This window comes from Limanda limanda, chromosome 12, assembly GCF_963576545.1.
Source record: "Limanda limanda chromosome 12, fLimLim1.1, whole genome shotgun sequence".
NCBI lineage: Eukaryota > Metazoa > Chordata > Actinopteri > Pleuronectiformes > Pleuronectidae > Limanda > Limanda limanda.
Genome location: NC_083647.1, coordinates 27,119,944 through 27,129,943, shown reverse-complemented (window position 1 = coordinate 27,129,943; position 10,000 = coordinate 27,119,944). Strand labels below are relative to the sequence as shown.

The 10,000-nt window shown below is 44.8% G+C and overlaps 1 protein-coding gene across 1 annotated transcript in view; it reads right to left on the bottom strand.

Moving 5' to 3' along the window:
• akap6 (A kinase (PRKA) anchor protein 6) overlaps positions 1 to 10,000 on the bottom strand; it is a 143,458-nt gene that overhangs the window by 62,295 nt on the left and 71,163 nt on the right. The window contains exons 13-14 of the mRNA XM_061082090.1: positions 9,453 to 9,571; positions 2,128 to 2,248 (exon numbers count right to left, since the gene is read on the bottom strand). Coding sequence (XP_060938073.1) covers positions 2,128 to 2,248; positions 9,453 to 9,571 — 240 coding nt within the window. The remainder of the gene's footprint in view (positions 1 to 2,127; positions 2,249 to 9,452; positions 9,572 to 10,000) is intronic.

Genomic DNA, 10,000 nt, shown 5'->3' with positions numbered 1-10,000 from the left:
CACACACACACACACACACACAGACACACACACATGTCCTGCAGTAGACCCGTGTTCCATTGACCACATGTTCCTGGACTGAATAATGTTGTGTTGTGTTGTTCATGAACTTGTAACAAAAGTCAACACAAAAATCTCAAAGCGACTGAGTAAAAATACAAATACACAAAATATGAAGTTGTGATTTCTGTGTTAATGTTCAATTTCTGGCGATTTTGTTTTTTTAGTGAAGTGCTGAGATTGTATTTGACTGTTTTGAGAAGGTGTAAATATTTCAGATTGAACAGGTTTATTTAACGTTAAGATCATTTTAATATTCAACAAACCGTAAACTCGTGTCCACACACATGGAGGAGGCAGGGTTTACTGCAGCCAGCCACTAGTTGGCGATAGAGAGGCTCTGGCTTCACGCTTGGGAGTGTTCATTCTCCGTCTCTGGGTTTTGAGATTTTAAAATAGAGAACCGGTCCCAGCGAGTGATAACCGAGTGATATGAGATTATAATATCCAGAATGATGTGCGGCCTGTTCTCAGCCTGGAGCCGTGTCTCACTCCGGCAGAGACAGTAGAAGAAGAAAGCGACCTTGGAATCGGCAAGGAGACGCTGTCGAGCTCCGCATCAATATTTTAACAGGAGAGTTGACACATCAAAAAAAAAAAGGATAGCGCGAGAGGGAAGGAGAAGAATGCCCAGCGATTCCAGAGTCATCTAAAATTCATGCATGCATCATCACCGCCATGAATATTCATACGGAGATGAATATTTAAGTGCAACTCCTATGGATAAAATTAGGTTCATCTTTACACTTATCAATAATTCGCAGGCCAGGTGAGTCGCATCAGATGCTGAATAAATCATGACTGCACAGACACACACACACACACACACACAGACACACACTTTCTATGATTGTGAGGAGCCTCGTGGACATAACTCATCCTCTGGAACTCTCGCTGTGACCATCACCAGTAAATACCCGACACAAACCTAATTCTCTCTCTTTCATAGTTTCAAGCTTTTCTGCTTTATTGGATCGAGACAGTCGGGAGTGAAGGGAGAGGCGGAGGTGAGGTGACATGTTGCCTGAACCACACACACACACACACACACACAGACACACAAACACACACACTCATAGAGAAGTTCAGACAGAGAGAGAACGAGTGAGACACAAAGGTACATGCGTTGCTTTGCAGCGGTGCCTTCTGGGTAAGCAGCTGTCAGCGGTCGGCTCTCTGAAGGCGTATGAATATGAATACGTTTATGTTTTTAAAGGTTGTTTTAAGGTGAAGTTCAGTGTGTTTCACTGTGTTTACACATCAACACTCAGAGTTTATCCTGCAGACGCTCGATGAACAACGTGCACGAGGGTTTAGAGAATGAAATGTAGACGCCAGGTCGGGAGAGTGCAAGGGATGTGTGGAAGTGTCTGTGTTCTCCCCCTGACCAGCAGGGGGCGACTCCTCTGGTAGTTTCTATAGAAAGTGACTCTTCTTCTCACTTTATAACGTCAGTGAACATTCAGGAGTTTCTGTCTCAGTCTCTAGTTTCAAGTCTCCTTCAAACAGCTGATGTTCATTTAGACCATAAAGCACCGGATGAGTTGGAGGGTGGATACCACTGTATGATTGACAGCTAGTACCGTCCAATGGGTGCAGGTGGCAGGTGTAGGTGGGCGTGTCCTTCAGCTCACATCAGGCTCCACCCCCTCTCCTTCAAATATGGTTACTTCAGGTTAAAAAAAAACAAGATGGTGCTGGACTGCGTCACGTGAAGTTACGACTTGTGAACTTAAATCAACTTTTCTTTCTTTCTGGAACGTGAAGTTCATTTTCAGACAACACTTATGGAATCACACACACACACACAAACACACACACCCGTACACACACACCAGGATCTGCTGCTGCTGGTTCGTGAGCTGCTACCTCGCTGCCTGGCTTCTGATTGGCTTACAGGACGTTGCATCACACACGTTTTTCGCTCAAGATCAAATCTTTCAATTCGAGCGAGTGAATCAAATGAAGCAGATTCTCTTCTTCTCTTCCTGAGGCGTCACAGGAAGCGTCTCTACACAACCCCCGAACCTTCTGACCCACACAACAACAGACAGGAAGCCCACTCACCTTGAACAGGTGATGTCTCTGCTCCTCTGACATCATCAGCTGGTGACTGTCCATCACCATGGCGTCCATGTCCATCAGCCAATCCCAGAGCTCCTGGTACTCGGCCTCAAACTCCTGCAGACTGAGGGCAGAGAGAGAGAGAGAGAGAGAGAGAGAGAGAGAGAGAGATGAATGAGTGGAGTCACTGTTGTCGTCTTATATTGTGTTAACTCCGTGTTCTACTTCCTATCATTGTCGTTTGTGTCCTGCAGCCGTGAGACGTGAGCGTCTTGTTGTGTTGATAAAGTGTGTCGCTGAAAAATAAAGTGAGGGACGCCCAAGGATTAAATCAGAGAGAGAGAGAGAGAAAGAAGAAAACTTCTCAAGTCACTGTGAGAGTTGAACCTAAAATCTCTTCCAAGAGAAACGTCTTCACATCTGGATTGTGTTTGATTGTGTTGTGATTAGGGTTGCAAAGGGGTGGAAAGTTTCCGGTAAATTTCCGGAAACTTTCCGGAAACTTTCCATGGGAAGTTTAGCTCGGGAATTTTGGGAATTTTGAAAAAAAAAAAAAATACGCAAATTAAACGCTGAGCAATAAAAAAAAAACATCATTCAAAACTCTATTTTAAAGATGTATGGAACGTTGAGTTTCAACCCTCCACTGTGCATTCTTCCATCACATGCACAGATAACTCCCAGCATGCTTCACTCTACAGCAGGGCTATTGAGGCCTGCTGTAGAGTGAAGGACTAGTCAGGTAAGTTTCCATGATATTACTGGGAAAATATATTAGCATGCTGATTGAGGATTGTTCATCTAGACTATTTCCATTCATTTATCCATCAATTGTAAAATATGTTTACAGACGATTCCAATTGTTTGGCTAACTATTTATATCTCTGGCATTGCATTAGTGTTTTTTTACAAACTTTTTTCTCATCTTATTCTACAGAACAATGCCACGTGCACTCTCTCATGTGTGGAGACATTTCACCCCATCCAATGTAGAAGGAAAGGCTGTGTACATTTGCAAATACTGTGCAAAGACCTATGTTAAGAATGACACAACGATGCAGAAGCATATAGTCAAGTGCCCAAAGTTTCCTCAGGGCTCAAATCAGCCTATGACACAACAAAATGTTTATATTTATGTCTGTATATGACAAGGTCAATACAGTTAGTTTACATTATCCACAAAATTTCCAGTTTATTCCTGTTAATTCCCGTTAATTCCCGTTAATTCCTGTATATTTCCGTATATTCGCGTTAATTCCCATGGAAAGTTTCCAACTTTGAATATTCCCGGAATTTTGCAACCCTACACAGGAGTTTTCTGAATCAGTGTCTGGTTCGTTCTCATCTCCACAAACATGGACGGTGAATAAAGATGGAGGAGGTGTCTCCACTGCTCAGAGAGGAGGAGAAACATCTGGTTCCGATGGCGTCTTCAGGAACCAGAGTCTGAAAGGAGCCGAGGGATCCAACGACCAATCAGGAGGCTCAGCCTCAAACAACCAATCAAACGCTTCTACCACTGACACTAATGTTTGTTCAAGTGTTTCTGATCAGTTTCGTTTTAATTTATTATTTTATGATATAAAAATGGGCGGAGATGTTGTGATTGGTCGATTGACTCCACTAGCCGACGAATGTTTTCTAACTCCCTTGTCTCCTCCTCTTCTCTCTTCCTCCCATCGTATCTTCCTTCATCTTCCTCAGCCTCCGTCCTTTAACTCCCCCCTCCTCCTCCTCCTCCTCCTCCTCCTCTTCCTCTTCCTCCTCCTCCTCCTCCTCCTCCTCCTCCTCCTCCTCCTCCTCCTCCTCCTCCTCCTCCTCCTCCTCCTCTTCTTCCTCCTCCTCCTCCTCCTCCTCCTCCTCCTCCTCCCACTCGACACAGGATCACATCAAATATTTATGCTGCTGGAACAGGGGCCGATTGCTCAAACACACACATTACTGTCAGTCGTTTTGTTAAGGTGTCTCTGTGTGTGTGTGTGTGTCTGTGTGTGTGTGTGTGTGTGTTTATTATTTATATATGCGCTGGTTTCGGTCTCGGCGGGGATCGCCAACATGTTTCTCAACATTAGCGGTGAAATTGCTTGGAATTCTCCGGTCGCCCACGACGACAGTTTGACAGCTCTGTCAGGCCCACAGCGATTCCACGACAATTCACTTACAGACACACACACACACACACACACACACACATACACACACACACACACACACACACACACACACACACACACACACACACACACACACACACAAAGTAAACGTACACGCCGGCACACACAGACACACAACCGCTCAAAACAATTCCTCCAATACACAAAACAACACAGCTACTGATAACTACATGTACACACACACAGTTAAACACTACACAAGAACACACACTGACACAACAACACACAGCAACTGGAGGAGTTGTCAAAGTAAACAAAGTAAAGTATAAATTAAATTACACAAACAACGAAAATCAACCAGAGACTATACGTTTCATTTCGAAGCCAAATTCACATTTAACTGTGAAGTGAACTTGTTTCCTGTTGATGAATAAGTCTCCAACACGTTGTGAAGAAATGAGAAGTGAACAATTTATTTTAATAAAACCAAAAAAATATCTTACTTTCTAAAAATGTCGACACTTTTCAAAACAATTCTGTTCTTTTTACAAAATGTCACCACTTTCCTAAATGTTTGGATCTTCCTTCACTTTGAAAAATGATCACGAGGTTATTAAACCTTTTCCTCCTCTTCATGTCACATGTTCACACTTATATACAAATATATATATATAATATAAATATATTCTCCAGACTCATACGAGGTCACACTGACCTTTGACCTTTGACACTGAAGAATTGAGATCCATGTTCCCCCCCGCTCAAACCAGCAGACACGTTACAAACATGTCTTCATTTTCCAAAACCCAAAGTTCTTTCTTCTCCTCCTCTACCTCTCGTCTTTCTAAACTTTCCTTTCCTTCGTCCTCTCCTCGCTCCTCTGTCTCTCCATCATCTTCTCCCCACCTCCTCCTCCTCCTCCCTTGTTCTTCCTCGAATCCCCTCTCTCTCCTCGCTCGCCCCTTCTCTCTCCTGCTAGTGATTCTCAATGAAATGAGAACGGAGCAGGAGGAAGTGAAGGAAGCGAGCGCAGCTTCCTTCACTTCCTCTCCATGTCACACATTCACCTTTCTGAACTGGTGACCGTCCTGTGGTTCAGTTCCTCCACCGACCAGAGGTCACGCTGACCTTTGACCTTTGACATCTGATCAGTTCCAGTGACAACTGGTCAGAATCTGAAGAAATTACAGACATGTCTTCATTTTCAAAAACCCAAAGTTCTTTCTTCTCCTCCTCTACCCTTCTTCTTTCTAAACTTTCCTTTCCTTCGTCCTCTCCTCACTCCTCTGTCTCTCCATCATCTTCTCCCCACCTCCTCCTCCTCCTCCCTCGTTCTACTCGAATCAACTCTCTCTCCTCGCTCGCCCCTTCTCTCTCCTGCTAGTGATTCTCAGTGAAATGAGAAGCGAGCAGGAGGAAGTGAAGCGAGCGCTGCTTCCTTCACTTCCTCTCCATGTCACACGTTCACGTTTCTGAACTGGTGACCGTCCTGTGGTTCAGTTCCTCCACCAACCAGAGGTCACGCTGACCTTTGACCTTTGACATCTGATCAGTTCAAGTGACAACTGGTCAGAACCTGAAGAAATCCCCTGAAGGAAGACTTGAGATTCATGTAGATGTTTCTCCAGACTCATACGAGGTCACACTGACCTTTGACCTTTGACATCTGATCAGTTCATGTAGATGTTTCTCCAGACTCATACGAGGTCACACTGACCTTTGACCTTTGACATCTGATCAGTTCCAGTGACAACTGGTCAGAATCTGAAGAAATTACAGACATGTCTTCATTTTCAAAAACCCAAAGTTCTTTCTTCTCCTCCTCTCCCTCTCGTCTTTCTAAACTTTCCTTTCCGTCGTCCTCTTCTCCCTCTTCTATCTCCCCATCATCTTCTTCCCACCTCCTCCTCCTCCTCCCTCTTTCCACTCGAATCCCCTCTCTCTCCTCGCTCGCCCCTGTCCTCCTCTGCTAGTGATTCTCAGTGAAATGAGAAGCGAGCAGGAGGAAGTGAAGGAAGCGAGTGCTGCTTCCTTCACTTCCTCCCCATGTCACACGTTCACCTTTCTGAACTGGTGACCGTCCTGTGGTTCAGTTCCTCCACCAACCAGAGGTCACGCTGACCTTTGACCTTTGACATCTGATCAGTTCAAGTGACAACTGGTCAGAACCTGAAGAAATCCCCTAAAGGAAGACTTGAGATGCATGTAGATGTTTATCCAGACTCATACGAGGTCACACTGACCTTTGACCTTTGACATCTGATCAGTTCATGTAGATGTTTCTCCAGACTCATACGAGGTCACACTGACCTTTGACCTTTGACATCTGATCAGTTCCAGTGACAACTGGTCAGAATCTGAAGAAATTACAGACATGTCTTCATTTTCAAAAACCCAAAGTTCTTTCTTCTCCTCCTCTCCCTCTCGTCTTTCTAAACTTTCCTTTCCGTCGTCCTCTTCTCCCTCTTCTATCTCCCCATCATCTTCTTCCCACCTCCTCCTCCTCCTCCCTCTTTCCACTCGAATCCCCTCTCTCTCCTCGCTCGCCCCTGTCCTCCTCTGCTAGTGATTCTCAGTGAAATGAGAAGCGAGCAGGAGGAAGTGAAGGAAGCGAGCGCAGCTTCCTTCCCCTGAGGCGGGGGGGTTGGGGGGGGAGAGCGGCCCTTTACTGACTCAGGCAGATGAAGGAGATACAACACTCGCACAGATTGTTTTCTCTTGTCGTTTGTCATCGTTCCCTCCCCCCCCACCCCCCCTCTCCTCCTCTCTTACGTTTCCTTGTTCTCACACTAATGTTAACTAAACGCTTTGTAAACCAGGATCCTCTCGGGGGGGGGGGGGGGGGGGGCTCCACGGTGTTTGAAGTGTCAGCTTCTCTCCGTGTCACGCGGTTCTGACGGCGAGTGGGCGTGGCTCAACGAGACGCGCTGACGTACAGTCACTTGAGGATTTTCAAATTATGGAAATCTATTATTTATTTCTATCTTGTCAAGATTCCAGCAGATACAGTGAAATTTAACGCGTGAATATGTGAAAATCTATTTAGTGGAGAAACATGTTGATACAGTTTCACTCAATCAAAGTCGAAGATGTTTTAAAACATAAGAATATTAAATTTGTGCCTCAAGTGGATGAATGAATGAATTCAGGTAATCGGAGAGATTCTTGCAATTATTTCTGTGACTTTTCCTGAAATCTGTCTAACGTGTGTAAGGAAAGGAAGGAAAAGAAGTAGAGACGGGATGAAGGAGGAGAAGAGGAGGAGGAGGAGGAGGAGAACGAGAACGAGGACGAGGACGAGGAGGAGGACGAGGAGAAGGAGGAGGAGGAGGACGAGGAGGACGAGGAGAAGGAGGAGGAGGAGGAGGAGGAAGAAGTGTCAGGTGAGGAAAGAGGAGAAAGAGGAAAGGATGAAACAGAAGTAGAGACGTGAAGATGGCGAGAAGAAGACGTAAGACAAAAGAAAGAGAGGAAAGAAGAATGGGGGGAATGTGAGGAAGAGGAGGAAGTGAAAGAGGGAGGGGATGAAGGTAAAGAGTGAAAGGTTGAATGAGTCATAAATCACTTTTCAGTCAGAGTTCGATTCATGAGGCAACATTCGTCTGATGGATTCATCTTTAAAACACAAAGTGAAGAGCAGCACAGCGCCCCCTGCTGACTCCCACTCACTCTCTCACTCACTCACTCACTCACTCACTCACTCACTCACTCACTCACTCACTCACTCACTCACTCACTCACTCTCTCACTCACTCACTCACTTCCTCTTGTTATTAATGATGATTTGACAGATCTGATGTGAGATCAGTGAATAATTCAGACTCACTTTCATTTTCTTTACAACTGAACCAAAACCACAAATCTCCACTGAGCTGAACTCACAGCAGCCGAAGAACAACATGTAACATCCAGTTAATGCCAAACTCATCACACACACCACTGCACGGGACAGACACACACACACACACACACACACACACACACACACACATCTCAGAAGATATGAATAACCAATTAGTATCTAACACATCCAGAGCAAATTACTGAAACATTACACTGCTGCAGCCACAGAGGAGAAAACACACACACACAAAATGAATCTTTCATTTACATTTGTGTGTCTGTCTGTGTGTGTGAGTGTGTGTGTGTGTGTGTGTGTGTGTGTGCACTGTGACGACAACATCCTAAAAGTCTGCAGGAACAAAACATACGATGGACTCACTGTGAGAAATTTAAGCTTCATTTGTCATTTGCATACACTCAACTTTGTGTGTTTTTTTTGGTATACTCTGTGTGTGTGTGTGTGTGTGTGTGTGTGTGTGTGTGCCCTGTGTGTGAGTGATAACCAGTGAGGGAGGATCCTCAAAGTCGAGGATGAAACGGAAAGAGGCAGCGTGACCAAAGATGCCGCTCGCCGAGCTCGGCCACAGCAGATTACTGCTGTTAACACACTCTGAGTGTGTGTGATTACGTCTGTGTGAGTGTGAGTGTGTGTGTGTGTGTGTGTGTGTGTGTGTGTGTGTCCTCCTCATCACAACAAAGAACAGTCACATGATATGTTTGTGTGTCTCTGTTGTGTTGTATTTGTAGATAGTTCTACTTTTCACTGACTGGCGTAGTGGTGACTTGTGGTACTGCTGAGTTGTTGGACACACACTGACCTAACAACTGTTTCAACACAATCACAACATGACAAACTCTTTGTGTATCGTGAATATCATCGAGCCTGAAAACCTCCTGAGCAGTTTGTCGTAGAATCACTGATCGTGGATTTCAGTTTCTTCTAAGTGGGGGCGGAGCTTCAAGCTGCTCGAAGAAGATTGATTGTGTTGGTTCAGGGATCGAACCCTCAACCTCCCACTTTCCAAGCATGGAAACAGGATTTTGGCCTAGTGGTGACATGTGGTACTGCTGAGTCATTCAACACAAACTGACCTAACGACTGTTTCAACACAATCACAACATAACAAACTCTTTGTGTATCGTGAATATCATCGAGCCTGAAAACCTACTGAGCAGTTTTTCATAGAATCACTGATCGTGGATTTCAGTTCCTGTTTCTTCTAAAAACACGAGCGGCTCAGACACTCAAGAACATGAGGTCACCGTGACCTTGACCTTCAACCTTCAACCTTTAACCTCCAACCTCTCATCAGATCATCTGCAGTAAAAGGACCGACTACACATCTGCTATGTTGTGTTCCTGTTGTTTACCTGTTGCTTCTGGCCATCTGACTGTAGTGCCTCCTGCTGGTGGACGAGGGGTAGCGCAGGCTGCTCAGCTTGACGGCCATCTGCTCCAGGGCGGCTCGCTGACTGGAAACCAGTTCAGTCTGGAAATAAAAAACCAGAAACCAGAGGTTATTAAAAATCTCTTAAAGAATGACTGAGACAATGTTTGTGTTGACGAGGAAAAGGTTTTTGTGTGTAATGAGCTAAATGCAATCAACGCTGCAGCCTACAGGGGGCGCTACAGCTGCCTTCGGAGTTTAATACTTAAAAGTATGTGTTGTCACTGAAAATACAAAAATTAATTTATGTCTGACTGCAAGTTGCAAACGTGTTTACGACTAAACAAAGATAAAATACTTAAAAGAAAATAATTAATTATCTTCATGATCCGTTAAATTCTATCACATCAGATCAGAAGAATCAAAGTAGGAAAGTAAAGCCTGTCTATGTGTGTGTCTTTCTGTGTGTGTGTGTGTGTGTCTGTGTGTGTGTGTGTCTTTCTGTGTGTGCGTGTGCGTGTGTGTGTGTGT